Source organism: Tachyglossus aculeatus, chromosome 25, assembly GCF_015852505.1.
Source record: "Tachyglossus aculeatus isolate mTacAcu1 chromosome 25, mTacAcu1.pri, whole genome shotgun sequence".
NCBI lineage: Eukaryota > Metazoa > Chordata > Mammalia > Monotremata > Tachyglossidae > Tachyglossus > Tachyglossus aculeatus.
The window spans coordinates 5552403-5568491 of record NC_052090.1 but is presented as its reverse complement, the minus strand read 5'-3'; the positions used below and the strand labels follow the sequence as shown (position 1 = coordinate 5568491).

The 16089-nt window shown below is 49.7% G+C and overlaps 1 protein-coding gene and 1 non-coding gene across 2 annotated transcripts in view; both read right to left on the bottom strand.

Moving 5' to 3' along the window:
- Positions 1-1522: 1522 nt before the first annotated feature.
- Positions 1523-1660, bottom strand: LOC119945621. The gene has a single exon (XR_005456281.1). It is a non-coding gene; the product is annotated as a small nucleolar RNA SNORA7 (small nucleolar RNA).
- Positions 1661-5294: 3634 nt separating this feature from the next.
- Positions 5295-16089, bottom strand: part of LAMA3 (laminin subunit alpha 3) — a 203758-nt gene continuing 192963 nt past the window's right edge. The window contains exons 71-77 of the mRNA XM_038766444.1: positions 14819-15002; positions 14385-14525; positions 12716-12875; positions 12499-12632; positions 8433-8526; positions 7158-7277; positions 5295-5744 (exon numbers count right to left, since the gene is read on the bottom strand). Coding sequence (XP_038622372.1) covers positions 5599-5744; positions 7158-7277; positions 8433-8526; positions 12499-12632; positions 12716-12875; positions 14385-14525; positions 14819-15002 — 979 coding nt within the window. The 3' untranslated portion in view covers positions 5295-5598. The remainder of the gene's footprint in view (positions 5745-7157; positions 7278-8432; positions 8527-12498; positions 12633-12715; positions 12876-14384; positions 14526-14818; positions 15003-16089) is intronic.

Below are 16089 nucleotides of genomic sequence, written 5' to 3'. Positions count from 1 at the left end.
AAACGCTGTTCTGGGGAGACTCTCAAAGAGGGGTGTCTAAGTAGCAATCTGGGGGCAGTCAGCTTTGCCAAGAGTTTTCTTTTTGCTTTCCAAGGTGACAGTGATCATAGTAGTAGTAGTAGTAGTTGCATTTAATGAGTGATTTACTAAGCACTTGTGAAGTAAAGAATAACAAAGTGACACACTCCCCGCCCACAAGGCACTTCCAATCCACCGGCAGAACATAAAAATATTTCTACTATCAATCAATCGTATTTATTGAGCGCTTACTGTGTGCACAGCACTGTACTAAGCGCTTGGGAAGTACAAGTTGGCAACATATAGAGACGGTCCCTACCCAACAGTGGGCTCACAGTCTAGAAGGGGGAGACAGAGAACAAAACAAAACATGAAGCCGAGGGTGAGGAGTTTCTGCCTACTAGAATCAGCAAAATAAAACATTGGGCATTTATAATAATAATATCAATAATAATAATGATGGTATTTGTTAAGCACTTACTATGTGCAAAGCACTGTTCTAAGTGCTGGGGAGGCCCCTCCTCTAGGAGGCCTTCCCAGACTGAGCCCCTTCCTTCCTCTCCCCCTTGCCCCCCCTCCATCCCCCCATCTTACCTCCTTCCCTTCCCCACAGCACCTGTATATATGTATATATGTTTGTACATATTTATTACTCTATTTATTTATTTATTTATTTTACTTGTACCTATCTATTCTATTTATTTTATTTTGTTAGTATGCTTGGTTTTGTTCTCTGTCTCCCCCTTTTAGACTGTGAGCCCACTGTTGGGTAGGGACTGTCTCTATATGTTGCCAACTTGTACTTCCCAAGCGCTTAGTACAGTGCTCTGCACACAGTAAGTGCTCAATAAATACGATTGATGATGATTTATCTATACAAGAGTGCTAGAAAGGGTGTAAATTAGTTGATAAAGCACAGAGCCCCCCGTGGGACAACCTGATCACCTCGTAACCTCCCTAGCGCTTAGAACAGTGCTTTGCACGTAGTAAGGAGTCAGAGGACCTGGGTTCCAATCCCAGCTCCACCGCTTACCCGCTTCGTGACTTTGGGCAAGCCACTTAGCTCCTCTGTGCCTCAGTTTCCTCGACTGTACAAAACGTTCTCCCTCCTACTTAGGCTGTGAACCCCAGGAAGGGCAAGCACTGTGCCCAACCTGCTTAACTTGTACCTACCCCGGTGCTTAGAACAGTGCTTGACACTGCACTTAACAAGGACTACAAAATAAAAAAAAAACAAGTGCTTGAATTGGCTGACAGGGAACTGTGGCTTGAGGGTGTCAATTCAGGAAAGTTTGTTGAAAGAGGCAGGATTTTTGCCCTCTCCTATGGGTCGGAGGCGACTCCACAGACACATCTCTCCCAGATCCCCCCACCTCCACCTGCAATCGTTCTGGTGACGTATCCGTGGAGTTTTCTCGGTGAAAATATAAAAGTGGTTTACCTTCTTCCACGCAGTAGTAAGCTTGAGTCTCCGCCCTCGACTCTCTCCGGTGCCGCTTTTGACTCGTGTAGCCGATGGCCTTCCACTCGCTAGCCACTGCCCAAGCTAGGAATGGAATGGGGAGGCCTCCGCTTGACTCTCCCTCCCGTAGCCGAGACTGGTAGAGTACTGGACACTCTCCAGGTGCGATCCTGAGAGGGGCTGGCACTTATGTCCATACCTGTAATTTATTTCTATTAATGTCCGTCTCCCTCTCTAGACCGCAAGCTCGTTGTGGGCAGGGAACGTGTCTGTTATATTGTAATCTGCCAAGTGCTTAGTACAGTGCTCTGCCCACGGGAAGTGTTCAACATAGAGAAGCAGCGTGGCTCAGTGGAAAGAGCCCGGGCTTTGGAGTCAGAGGTCATTTGTTCAAATAATAATAATAATGATAATAATAATGGCATTTATTAAGCTCTTACTATGTGCAAAACACTGTTCTAAGCGCTGGGGAGGTAACAAGGTAATATCCCGGCTCCACCACTTAATAATAATAATAATGATAGCATTTATTAAGCGCTTATGTGCGCAAAGCACTGTTCCAAGTGCTGGGGAGGTTACAATAATAATGATAATAATGGTGGCATTTATTAAGCACTTACTATGTGCAAAACACTGTTCTAAGCGCTGGGGAGGTTACAAGGTGATCAGGTTGTCCCACGGGGAGGCTCACAGTCTTCACCCCCATTTTCCAGATGAGGGAACTGAGGCCCAGAGAAGTGAAGTGACTGGCCCAAAGTCACACAGCTGGCAATTGGCAGAGCCAGGATTTGAACCCATGACCTCTGACTCCAAAGCCACTGAGCCACGCTGCTTCAGTCACTTCACTTCTCTGAGCCTCAGTGACCTCATCTGTAAAATGGGGATGATGGCTGTGAGCCCCCCCGTGGGACAACCTGATCACCTTGTAACCTCCCTAGTGCTTAGAACGGTGCTTTGCACATAGTAAGCGCTTAATAAATGCTATCATTATTATTATTAACATATACAATTGATTGACCCAGCAGAAACGAACGGGAGAGGTTTGAACAACAGAAAAGAATGGAGCGCACTGAGGCCGGAGCCTTCTGGGTCAGGATCACCTGAGAGTGGGCTTCTGGCCCACGGTGGGGAGGACGGACCTTTCGTGCCCTTCCTGTTCACGATCAGCTGCGTGTTTTGGGGGGTTCACAACCACGAGGTGATGGTGTGCCTCTTCTGCTCAATTTTGGGTTTTTAGGGTGCTTGCTGTGGATTCATTAATTAAACCGTATTTATTGAGTGCTTACTGTGTGCAGAGCACTGAACTAAGCGCTTGGGAGGTACAAGTTGGCAACACATAGAGACGGTCCCTATCCAACAGCGGGCTCACAGTCTAGATCGTTGTGAAGTCCCAGGTGGCCACCACCTTTAGTAGGGGTGACACTGCTACCACTTTATTGCAAAGGACAGTGGCCCTAACCCCTCTGGCCTTGATCCCCGAGGCGATGGCCCACCTTGCCTACTGCCTGAAGCCATCTCCTATTTATTTATTTTGTTAATATGCTTGGTTTTGTTCTCTGTCTCCCCCTTCTAGACTGTGAGCCCACTGTTGGGTAGGGACTGTCTCTATATGTTGCCAACTTGTACTTCCCAAGCGCTTAGTAGAGTGCTCTGCACACAGTAAGTGCTCAATAAATACGATTGATTGATTGATTGATCGATCTCCAGGAATTGGTAGTCCCAAGAGAACAGAGGCCGCCCAGCTAGCTCATCAACAGCTGACCCAGCTTTCATGCTGGGTTGCTAGTGTTTTGGTTTTTTTTTGGGGGGGGGGGGCGGTCTCAAGCAGCAGGGCTGAGTGACAAGAGCCCGGGCTTGGGAGTCAGAGGTCATGGGTTCGAATCCCGGATCCACCACTTGTCAGCTGGGTGACTCTGGGTGGGTCACTTCACTTCTCTGGGCCTCAGTTCCCCCATCTGTCAAATGAGGATGAAGACTGTGAGCCCCCAAGTGGGACAGCCTGGTCGCCTTGTACCTCCCCCAGCACTTGGAACAGTGCTTAGCACAGAGTAAGCGCTTAACAGATACCATTATTATTATTATTGTCATTACAGTAACAATAGAGAAGCAGCGTCGCTCAGTGGAAAGAGCCCGGGCTTGGGAGTCAGAGGTCGTAGGCCCATGATCTTTCCAGAGCACTATATCAGGCTGTGAGCAGAATACTATATAGCGGTCCTTGAATTTATAGAGCTTATTTTTCCAAAGTGCTTTCACACTTTTACCTACCCTACATCACTTTTGGAGGCGGGGCGGGGTGGTGCAACAGGGAGAGGCAAGAATTACTGTCTCCACTTTACAGATGGGGAACTGAGACTCAGAGATGTTCAATAATTCATCCAAGGTCACATGCAGGCCAGAACCCAAGAATTTCCTGCCTAAGCAGCCTGAGCCCGTGAAGAATGAAGAGTTCAATGGTCCCATCCTTTTTTTAAAAAAAAAAGGTGCTTGTAAAGCACTATGTACCAGGAACTGAACTAAGCACTGGAATAGGCACCAAAAAATTAGGTCAGACACAGTCCTCGTCCCACATAATAATAATAATAATGATGGCATTTGTTTAGTGCTTACTATGTGCAAAGCACTAAAGCAGGAGGAAGTAGGATTCAATCCCCATTTTACAGCTGAGGTAACCGAGGCCCAGAGAAGTTAAGCGTCTTGCCCAAGGACACAGAGCAGACACGAGGAGGAGCCAGGGTTAAGACCCAGGACCTCTGAGTCCGGTGCCATGCTGCTTTCCATCTTGCTGGAGCTGGGACTTTGCGATGGAAGGAGGCTCCATCCAACGCTGCACATATGAATTATGTTGCCAACTTGTACTTCCCAAGCGCTTAGTACAGTGCTCTGCACACAGTAAGCGCTCAATAAATACGATTGATGATGATGATGATATGAAGGGACGACCCCCCATTTGGTGATTTAGCAGTACCAAGATGCGCAGGGGAAACGTCGCCAACTCCCTGGCTCTGACTGGTTCTTGGTGGGATGGAGAGTTTTACTCAAACATGAGTTAAGCGGGGAGAGCAGGGCCCAGTATGAATTAAAGCAATTGTTTCCGGCTTCCCAGTTCCACGTCTCCGTTCAGCAGTTGGGTAGCAGCGAAGCAGCATGGCATAGTGACCTGAGAGTTAGAAGGACCTGGGTTCTAATCCCGACTCCGTCACTTGTCTGCTGTGTGACCCCGGGCCAGTCACTTTGCTTCTCTGGGCCCCGGTTATCTCAACTGTAAAATGACTGTGAGCCCCACTTGGGGCGGGGACTATGTCCAACCAAATGATCTTATATCCGATCCAGAGCTTAGTACAGTGCCTAGCACATAGTAAGTACTTAACAAATTCCACAATTATTAACATTATTATCCTGTTGTCATCTACAATTATTATTATTATTATCCTGTTGTCACCAAAAGCCAGGTGGACAAAGGAAGCGTTTTAAGGGCACGGTAAAACAAAGCCTCAGTCACTGCTGCATCTGGGCTAAAAATTGGGAGTCAGTTGCTGAAAAAAGATCAGCAGGATGCACTGCCATCAGGGAGGGGACACGCTCCCTTAGAGCCAAAGGGACAACAGAGCCAGGTGCTGCAAACATGAAACACAACAACGCAACTAGGCACAACCTTTTTGTCTGCACAATGAGGCTGGGGCTGTGGGCCCCAAATTGGCCTTTTCAACGAGACACACACTCACTGGGGAGGGGAGGGGGGGAAATTCATCATCAGCGGTGTCTTCTTTGAATGTGAAGGACAAAGGCAACTAGTCCAAAGAGTGGAATTGGATCTTTTATGCACGTGGGCCCTCCAGACGGTAGCCCCAACACCAAAGCCGTGCGTGAAGAGGTGCTTCTGGCACTGTATTCTTTGTCACCGGTAAGAAATAACATTTTGGCACGTGGCGCTTGGCGCGTCGGCCCCAAGATACAGGATTTTTATAGGCCAATTCCCCCCGGGAATCACAGCGGCGGCCAAACGGGAGGGCCAGCCGGCCACGTTTTAATCATTTCCTCCTAACATCTCTGGGGAGCGGTGGTGACGGACCAAGGGGCCCGGGTGATTACTAGCTCACCCCACTCTGGGGCCGGCGGGGTCAGTGAGCGGGGCAGCCCATCAGACTGACTTCCCCTCGGATCCGTGAGGCGGCGGGGACGGAGGCCGGGGCCCCGTTGACGGCGATGTCCCTCAGGCAGCCGAGGTACTGGTCTGACACAGAAAGCGACGGTGGGTTCAAGTGAACTGAGAGAGAGAGAGACACAGCGACACACTCAGTCCACAGCCTGGGAGTGAAAGCAGGGTAAAAAACCACAAACTTTGTGGGGAAAAGGTCCCTTGAGACTCTGGTGGAAAGGCCAGCTGAGCAGTGCTTCCCAGAAGCCTGGAACCCACCCTCTAAAATGAGCCACCCGAGTGAGTAGCCAACCCTTCTGACCTAGGTGGGCTGCAGAAAAGGAGACTGGACTCCTGTATATGTGTATATACGTTTGTACGTATTTATTACTCTATTATTTTATTGGTACATATTTATTCTATTTATTTTATTTTGTTATGTTTGGTTTTGTTCTCTGTCTCCCCCTTCTAGACTGTGAGCCCACTGTTGGGTAGGGACCGTCTATATATGTTGTCAACTCGTACTTCCCAAGCGCTTAGTATAGTGCTCTGCACACAGTAAGCGCTCAATAAATACGATTGAATGAATGAATATGTTTGTACGCATTTATTAGTCTATTTATTTATTGTATTTGTACATATTTATTCTATTTATTTCATTTTGTTAATATGTTTGGTTTTGTTCTCTGTCTCCCCCTTCTAGACTGTGAGCCCACTGTGGGGTAGGGACCGTCTCTATATGTTGCCAACTTGTACTTCCCAAGCGCTTAGTACAGTGCTCTGCACACAGTAAGCACTCAGTAAATACGATTGAATGAATGAATGAATGTTTGTACGTATTTATTACTCTATTTCATTTGTACATATTTATTCTATTTATTTTATTTTATTAATATGTTTGGTTTTGTTCTCTGTTTCCCCCTTCTAGATTGTGAGCCCACTGTTGGGTAGGGACCATCTCTATATGTTGCCAACCTGTACTTCCCAAGTGCTTAGTACAGTGCTCTGCACACAGTAAGCGCTCAATAAATACGAATGAATGAATGAATGAATATGCTTGTATGTATTTATTACTCTATGTATTTATTTATTGTATTTATACATATTTATTCTATTTATTTTATTTTGTTAATATGTTTGGTTTTGTTCTCTGTCTCCCCCTTCTAGACTGTGAGCCCACTGTTGGGTAGGGACCGTCTTTATATTTTGCCAACTTGTACTTCCCAAGCGCTTAGTACAGTAACGCACACAGTAAGCGCTCAATAAATACGATTGAATGAATGAATGAATATGTTTGTACGTATTTATTACTCTATGTATTTATTGTATTTGTACATATTTATTCTATTTATTTTATTTTGTTAATATGTTTGGTTTTGTTCTCTGTCTCCTCCTTCTAGACTGCGAGCCCCACGTGGGACAGGAACTGTGCCCAAACCTATTTGCTTCTTAATACAGTGCCTGGAACTTAACAATTGCCATTATTATTATTATTATTATTATTATTATTATTATTATTATTATTATCATTATTATTATTACCTGGGATGCCTCCAAGGTAGAGGAGCTGGCCCGGGCCGGAGGGAAGGGAGGCCCAAGGGACGGTGACCTTGTTGCTGTGGGCATCCAGCTGCAGATGCAGCACGCTCTGCTCCAGAGTGACTGAGAGAGAGAAGCGAGTCAGACTATCTGCTGGCCGCCCCCATCCTCTCACTGTTGCTTGGCTCCCCCTTCCCAGGGACTGATCCGGGGAACAGGAAGGCAGTGCCCATCCCGGTCGCTGAGGCAACTGCGGGGATGGATTTTGGGGCAAGTCCAGAACTTCCTCATGAGGTCAACCCAAGCAGCACCAGCCTGCGGGACCACCAAAGTCAGCGGAGGCATCACGGGGATAATTCCTCCCACTCCCTGACTTTAGACTGTCAGTCAGTCAGTCAATTGTACTTACTGAGTGCTTACTTTGTGCAGAGTACTCTACTCTGTACTATTAGTTGGGAGAGTACAATGTAACAGACACACTCCCTGCCCATAACGAGCTTACAGTCGAGAGGGGGAGGCAGGCATTAAAATAAAGGAATAAATAAAGTGCTGTGGGGCTGGGAGGGGGAGGGATGAATAAAGGGAGCAAGTCAGGGCGATGCGGTATGGAGTGGGAGAGGAGGAAAGGAGGGCATAGGACGGCCTCTTGGAGGAGATGTGACTTCAGTGAGGCTTTTAAGTGGGGGGAGAGTAACTGTCTGTCAGATATGAGGAGGGAGGGTGTTCCACGGCAGAGGCGGGATGCGGGCGAGAGGTTGGTGGTGAAATAGACGAGATGGAGGTACGGTAAGAAGCAAAGCGTGCAGGCTGCTTGAGGGAAGGGACCATGGCTACCAATTCATTTGTATTGTACTCTCCCAAGCACTTGGTACAGTGCTCTGCACACAGTAAGAGCTCCATCGATGCTACTGATCGAATGATTCCCAGCCCCTGCCTTCTCTCACTGGGGCCTGCTTTAGATGCGACCACTGCCCAGGATGGGGATCGGGAAGGGGAAAAGGGTGGGGGGTGTTGGCAGAAGGTCCTTCCCTCCCACCTCTGGCCAAGAGAGCTCCCTGGGCCCAAGCGTCCTGTCTGAGGAACAGATATTGAACGTAGGCGTCTCCACCATGCTGACAGCCCCCAGGAATTAACGCTGGATATATCTTCAAAGCTGGGGGTGTATTTGGCCCCATTGTTCAGCTCCCGATAGGGATGTTTCTTTTCCCTCAGGATCATCCAACCCGCCGCCGGCACCGCCCATCCTCTCCCCGGGAGCCCAGCCCGCACATCCGGTACCTGCCACTGAGTGCCAGCGCCCGTCACACAGGGCCTGCTTGGGGCTGACCGACGTGGAGAACTCTTCCGAACCGTTGCCTGCAGTCACGATGACCTGAAACACAGATTCTTTCCTCAGCCGCCAAGAAATGTCCGTTTCCCGGGGGTGGGAAAGGAGGAGGAAGAGACCGTCCCACTCTCGGCCCGCAGTGTGGCCAGTGAGCCTGGACTCAGATGGTCCAGCTCCAGACTCGCCGGCCCATCCTCCCCCTCTCGGCTCTCCCTGTGCCTCTGTCATTCTCCTCTCAAAACGGACACCCCGGTCCCTCTCCCTCAGGGGAGGCCGGGAGATTAGTTGGGCAGGAGTTGGTTGTTGCCAACTTGTACTTCCCAAGCACTTAGTACAGTGCTCTGCACACAGTAAGCACTCAGTAAATACGACTGAATGAAACAAATGAAAAGGAGATAATGGGCTGGGTCCTGGCCTGTGGTTTTGAAGGGCAGCCTTTCTGCGGATCACTTCCTGTCTCCTGAGCCCCGGTCCCTTATCCAGGTGGTCCCTGGAATGGATGAAAAGCAGCGTGGCTCAGTGGAAAGAGCCCGGGCTTTGGAGTCAGAGGTCATGGGTTCAAATCCCGACTCTGCCACATGTCTGCTGGGTGACCTTGGGCAAGTCACTTAACTTCTCCGAGCCTCAGTTACCTCATCCGTAAAATGGGGATTAAGACTGTGAGCCCCACGCGGGACAATTTGATCACCATGTATCCCCCCCAGCGCTTAGAACAGTGCTCTGCACATAGTAAGCGCCTAACAAATGCCATCAAAAAAAAAACAAAAACAAAAACTTCCGGATCAGGATCCCTCTAGACTGTGAACTCACAACCGTATATTGTTGTGTTGTGCTCCAAGAGCTTAGTACAGTGCTCTGCACACAGTAAGCGCTCCATAAATACTATTGCATGAAGGCATGAAAACCGCAGAATTCATTCATTCAATCGTATTTATTGAGCGCTTACTGTGTGCACAGCACTGTACTAAATGCTTGGGAAGTACAAGTTGGAAACCTATAGAGACAGTCCCTACCCAACAGTGAGCTCACAGTCTAGAAGATTAATGAGGGACATAGGAAGGGAGGCCACATGTTGACTTTCTTATCATTTGCCTATCATCTGCACGCACCTTAAATAGGCAGGCAGTTTTCAAGTTACAACTAATATGAACACATCTTTGCGAGTGGCCATGCCTCTCTCCTTCCTCGGCCCCAGAACCGCAGGGGCTCAGGGGGGATAGGCAGAGGCAGGTGGCATGGACCAGACCACATCTCAAACCTCATGACTTGGCTCCAGACCCTTGGGAGACGGTGCCACAACCAGGGCCACAGGGTATTTTGGTGGGTTTTTGAAATGTTGCTGGGGTCGGAAGGCCACGCCCTGCCTTTGACCTGCCTCAGCCGGGCCAGGATGCCCTAGGAGGTCCGCTTGGAAGTGGGCCTTCAGTGAGGGGAACAGGGTAGGGTGTTTGCCCAATTCCACTGGGTGAGTGCCACTTGGCAAGGGAGCAGGAATGACCCCCGGCCCACGTCCTCCCCCTGGCCTGGCATGCCCTCCCTCCGCACATCCGCCAAACTAGCTCTCTTCCTCCCTTCAAAGCCCTACTGAGAGCTCACCTCCTCCAAGGGGCCTTCCCAGACTGAGCCCCCTTTTTCCTCTCCTCATCCCCATCCCCCTTGCCCTACCTCCTTCCCCTCCCCACAGCACCTGTATATATTTGTACAGATTTATTACTCCTCTATTTATTTTACTTGTACATAGTTACTATCCCCACAGCACCTGTATATATATTTGTACAGACTTATTACTCTATTTCACTTGTACATATTTACTATTCTATTTATTTTGTTAATGATGTGCATACAGCTTTAATTCCATTTGTTTGGACGATTTTGACCCCTGCCTCCATGTTTTGTTTTGTCGTCTGTCTCCCCCTTCTAGACTGTGAGCCCGTTGTCGGGTACGGACCTTCTCTATATGTGGCCGACTTGTACTTCCCAAGCACTTAGTACAGTGCTCTGCACACAGTAAGTGCTCAATAAATACAATTGAATGAATGAATGAGTGTGGGGTGGGGGCTCAATAGGAACAGTCTGAAGGGAAATATCAGCAGATCTGTACTTGTTTCCTCTCATCTGTAAAATGGGGATATCTGTTCTACTTCCCTCTTAGACTTCTGAGCCCCATGGTGGGACAGAGACTGTTTCTGATCTGACTGGACTGTATCTGTCCTGGTGTTTAGCATAGTGCCTGCAACTTAGTAAACGCTTAACAATAGTGAAGCAGTGTGGCTTAGTGGAAAGAGCACAGGCCCAGGAGTCAGAGGACGTGGGTTCTAATTCCAGCCCCACCACTTGTTTGCTGTGTGACTTTGGGTGAGCCGCTTCACTTCTCTGTGCTTCAGTTACCTCACCTAGAAAATGGGGATTAAGGCTGTGAGCCCCAGTTGGGACAACCTGATCTACCCCAGTGCTTAGAACAGTGCTTGGCACATAGTAGCTGCTTAAAAGATACCATCAGAACAGTGCTCGGTACATAGTAAGCACTTAACAGCTTACTGTTAAGCTGTTAAGCAACAGGGGAAGCAGCGTGGCTCAGTGGAAAGAGCCCGGCCTTTGGAGTCAGAGGTCAGGGGTTCAAATCCTGGCTCTGCCGCTTGTCAGCTGTGTGACTCTGGGCAAGTCACTTAACTACTCTGGGCCTCAGTTACCTCATCTGTAAAATGGGGATTAAGACTGTGAGCCCCTCGTGGGACAACCTGATCTCCTTATAACCTCCCCAGCACTTAAAACGGTGCTTTGCATATAGTAAGCGCTTAATAAATGTCATTATTATTATTATTTTAACAGATACCATCATTATTATTAGCAGTAGTAGTAGTAATAACAATGATCACTATTTTTATCATTATTATTATTGATGAGTGTTCTTGTCACCTCCCTTGCCCGGGGAACTATGGTCAGCTGGAGAAGACATCAGAAGAGCATTGCCAAGACCCCTGGGCAATGGAAAGAGCCTGGGCTTTGGAGTCAGAAGTCATGGGTTCAAATCCTGGCTCTGCCAATTGTCAGCTGTGTGACCTTGGGCAAGTCACTTAACTTCTCTGGGCCTCAGTTACCTCCTCTGTAAAATGGGGATTAAGACTGTGAGCCCCCCGAGGGACAACCTGATCACCTTGTAACCTCCCCAGTGCTTAGAACAGGGCTTTGCACATAGTAAGTGCTTAATAAATGCCATTGTTATTATTATTATTTTATCCGATACCATCACTATTATTAGTAGTAGTAGTAATAACAATGACCACTATTTTTATCATTATTATTATTGATGAGTGTTCCTGTCACCTCCCTTGCCCGGGGAACTATGGTCAGCTGGAGAAGACATCAGAAGAGCATTGCCAAGACCGCTGGGCAATGGAAAGAGGCTGGGCTTTGGAGTCAGAAGTCATGGGTTCAAATCCTGGCTCTGCCAATTGTCAGCTGTGTGACCTTGGGCAAATCACTTAACTTCTCTGGGCCTCAGTTATCTCATCCGTAAAATGGGGATTAAGACTGTGAGCCCCCCGTGGGACAACCTGATCTCCTTGTAACCTCCCCAGTGCTTAGAACGGTGCTTTGCACATAGCAAGCACTTAATAAATGCCATTATTATTATTATTATTTTAACAAATACCATCATTATTATTAGTAGTAGTAGTAATACCAATGACCACTATTTTTATCATTATTATTATTGATGAGTGTTCCTGTCACCTCCCTTGCCCGGGGAACTATGGTCAGCTGGAGAAGACATCAGAAGAGCGTTGCCAAGACCCCTGGGCTCATCTTTGGGTGCCCCGGCCAACTGAAGGGAATGGCCTGTTTCCCAGGATCGCCGGAGGGAAAAGGGGCCGGAAGGGAAGGTGGAAATGGAACTCAAGCCTGGCATGCAGACTCGTACTTCCCAGTGCTCTGCACACAGTAAGCGCTCACTAAATACGACTGACTGACTAAATGAATGCAAGCACCAGGGTGCCGTGGTGCACTGTGTCCGCTCACCTCTCCGTCGCGCAGGTACAGGCTGAGGCGCCAGCCGGCCTGGCTCCCAGTGTGTAACAGGACTCCATGGAGGCTTCTGGGGCGCATGCTCAACTCCACCTGGAAGGCCTTCCCGCCTGGAATGGAGGGGGGGTCTGGAGAGAAAAAGAAGTCAACTCTCAGGGCTCACGCCCCAGGTCTTGGCCCCGAGGTCCGGGGGCGGGAGGTGAGGGCTTACCGAGGGCAAGGTGGCCGGCTCCTGGAGAGAAGTAGATCCCGGGCTCCAGCGGGCCCTCCAGGCAGGGGCTGACGCCAGAGTTCTGCGCCGGGGCCACCACGGGCCTCCCGTCCACTTGGAAGTTCCTCAGGCAGCCCACGAAGCTGTGCCGGGGAAGGTGCTGCAAAACGTACACACGAAGCCTGGGTTCTCCATGGGGAAGAAGGCACGTGGGGATTCAGGAGGCCCAGCACCGTGATGGGTGGGTCGGCAGGAGCCGGACACCACACTCCAGCTCCCGTCCTCGCCCCGGCCCCACTCTAGCTAATTTTTTCAGACGGTGGGGCTGATCCCGGTGGGGCTGATCCTGCCCCGATCTAACAGGGCCGCAGAGGACCTCTTGGTCCCCACGAAGAACACCAAGGACAGTTGTGCTGGGCTATTGGGAGGGAGAGCAGAACATTGAGAAAGAGTCTATAGAGAAGCAGCGTGGCTCAGTGGAAAGAGCCCGGGCTTTGGAGTCGGAGGTCATGGGTTCAAATCCCAGCTCTGCCACTTGTCAGCTGTGTGACTTTGGGCAAGTCACTTCACTTCTCTGGGCCTCAGTTACCTCATCTGTAAAATGGGGATGAAGACTGTGAGCCCCCCATGGGACAACCTGATCACCTTGTGACCTCCCCAGCGCTTAGAACAGTGCTTTGCACATAGTAAGCGCTTAATAAATGCCATCACCATCATCATCAAGTGATGGAGATGGGATTTGAACCCATGACCTCTGACTCCCAAGCCCGGGCTCTTTCCACTGAGCCACGCTGCGTCTCCTACTCCAGTGCTTAGAACAGTGCTTGGCACATAGTAAGCGCTTAACAGGTACCGTTCCTAAGCCGGGGAAGGGGCAGCCAGCGGTCACCATGGGGGCCTGGAACCCCTGCCCCAACTGCCCTGGCCAGGACCACCTTCAGAGGAAGAGGGAGGCCTCCTTGCCCTTCCGGCTTTGAGCATCCCTCTTCGAAACCAAATACTAATTGGGACATTTGCTAAGCTCTTACTATGTGCCAGGCACTGTACTAAGTGCTGGAAAAATGCCCAGTAATAATAATAATGGTGTTTGTTAAGCTTTTACTATGCGCAAAGCACTGTTCTAAGCGTTGGGGGTGGATACAAGGTGATCAGGTTGAGCCACGCAGGGCTCATGGTCAAAGACCAAGGCTTTGAAACCTGCTGAGGAAGATGCCGCTCACCCCATTGCTCTCAGGGTGACAGTAGGGAGGGGTGAGGTGTCCCCTTCTGAGAGCTCACCTCCTCCAGCAGGCCTTCCCAGACTGAGCACCCTTTTTCCTCTCCTCCTCCCCATCCCCCCCCGCCCTACCTCCTTCCCCTCCCCACAGCACCTGCATATATGTTTGTACAGATTTATTACTCTATTTACTTGTACATGTTTACTATTCCATTTATTTTGTTGATGATGTGCACCTAGCTTTATTTCTATTTATTCTGATGACTTGACACCTGTCCACATGTTTTGTTTCATTGTCTGTCCTCCCCTTCTAGACTCTGAGCCCGTTGTTGGGTAGGGACCGTCTCTATATGTCGCCAACTTGTACTTCCCAAGCGCTTAGTACAGTGCTCTGCCACAGTAAGCGCTCAATAAATACGATTGAATGAATGAATGAATGACGGCGGCCCTCACCTTCATTTTCAGCAGAGGAGGGGACCCCAGGTAGAAGGAGGTATGGGGGCCCAAGGTGGAATTTCCAGCCAAACGCCCTTCCCGGGCGCTCAGACCGTCGATGACAAGATGCCCCTTATTTCCATCGTGCCCGAATGCCACCTGGGAGACAAGAGATACTGTTCTAATTAGTGCCCGGTTACACCCGTGCCAACAGTCCTAACAGGGAAGCCGCTGCAGCGACCATTTGGATAGCACCCGCTCCCGCTGCCCAACCACGGCCCAGTGTCCTGAGGCCAACACGTGTCCGTAACCCCATGGGGGGAGAGAGGGGTTCAGCAGGAAAAGAGAGCAGGGCTGCCCGGTTCTGGCCCAAACCTTGGGCACCAGTCTTGCTCTCGCGGGGAAGCGGGGAACGTGCCAGCTTGATGCTGCGGAGGAACCGGCTGCCCTACCATGTGCCACTGGCCATCACTGAATCGGTCTCTGCTCTTCAGCTGGAAGGGTCTCTTGCCCGTCTTCAGGAAAAGGACCAGGCGCCCCTTGGAAAGGTACAGGGCCTCAGAGGATCTCTTGGTCCCCATGAAGAACACCAACCCATCCAGGGAGGTCGTCCGCAACTCCAGTGCAAACTGGGATCTGGAAGGGCCAAAGGCGAGGCAGAGCAGAGAGTGTAAACATAGGCCTCGGTGCTGTTCCATACCTTGGAACCCTCAGAGCATCGCGCTTTGGCTGTCACTCTTCTCCCCATCCCACTCTAGCTGTCAATCTCCCCACCCCACTCAGATTGTCATTCACTTCCCCCCCCGGCTCTGGTTGTCACTCATTTCTGTGCATCAGGCAGAAACTCCTCACCCTGGGCTTCAAGGCTGTCCATCCTCTCGCCCCCTCCTACTTCACCTCCCTTCTCTCCTTCTCCAGCCCAGCCCGCACCCTCCGCTACTCTGCCGCTAAACTCCTCACTGTGCCTTGTTCTTGCCTGTCCCACCGTCGACCCCCGGCCCACGTCATCCCCCTGGCCTGGAATGCCCTCCCTCCGCACATCCGCCAAGCTAGCTCTCTTCCTCCCTTCAAGGCCCTACTGAGAGCTCACCTCTCCAGGAAGCCTTCCCAGACTGAGCCCCCTCCTTCCTCTCCCCCTCGCCCCCCACTTCATCCCCTCATCTTACCTCCTTCCCTTCCTCACTGCACCTGTATATATGTATATATGTTTGTACATATTTATTACTTTATTTATTTTACTTATACATATTTATTCTATTGATTTTATTTTGTTAATATGTTTTGTTCCGTTCTCTGTCTCCCCCTTCTAGACTGTGAGCCCACTGTTGGGTAGGGAACGTCTCTATATGTTGCCAACTTGTACTTCCCAAGCGCTAAGTACAGTGCTCTGAACAGAGTAAGCGCTCAATAAATGCGATTGATTGATTGATTGATTAATCCACTCTCCTCTCGTTGTCACTCACCCCTCCACCCTGTCTGGCTGTCACTCATCTCCCAACAACTATTCCCTGCCTCCGCATCTCCACTGAGTCACCTAATCACTTGAGTCGTCCTCCTCTATGCAAGTAGATACTCACTCCACCACCTCCTCACACAGCCCTTATGTATAATAATAATAATGTTGGTATTTGTTAAGTGCTTACTATGTGCCAAGCACTGTTCTAAGCGCTGGGATAGATACAAGGTAATTAGGTTGTCCCACTTGGGCATCACAGTCACCTTT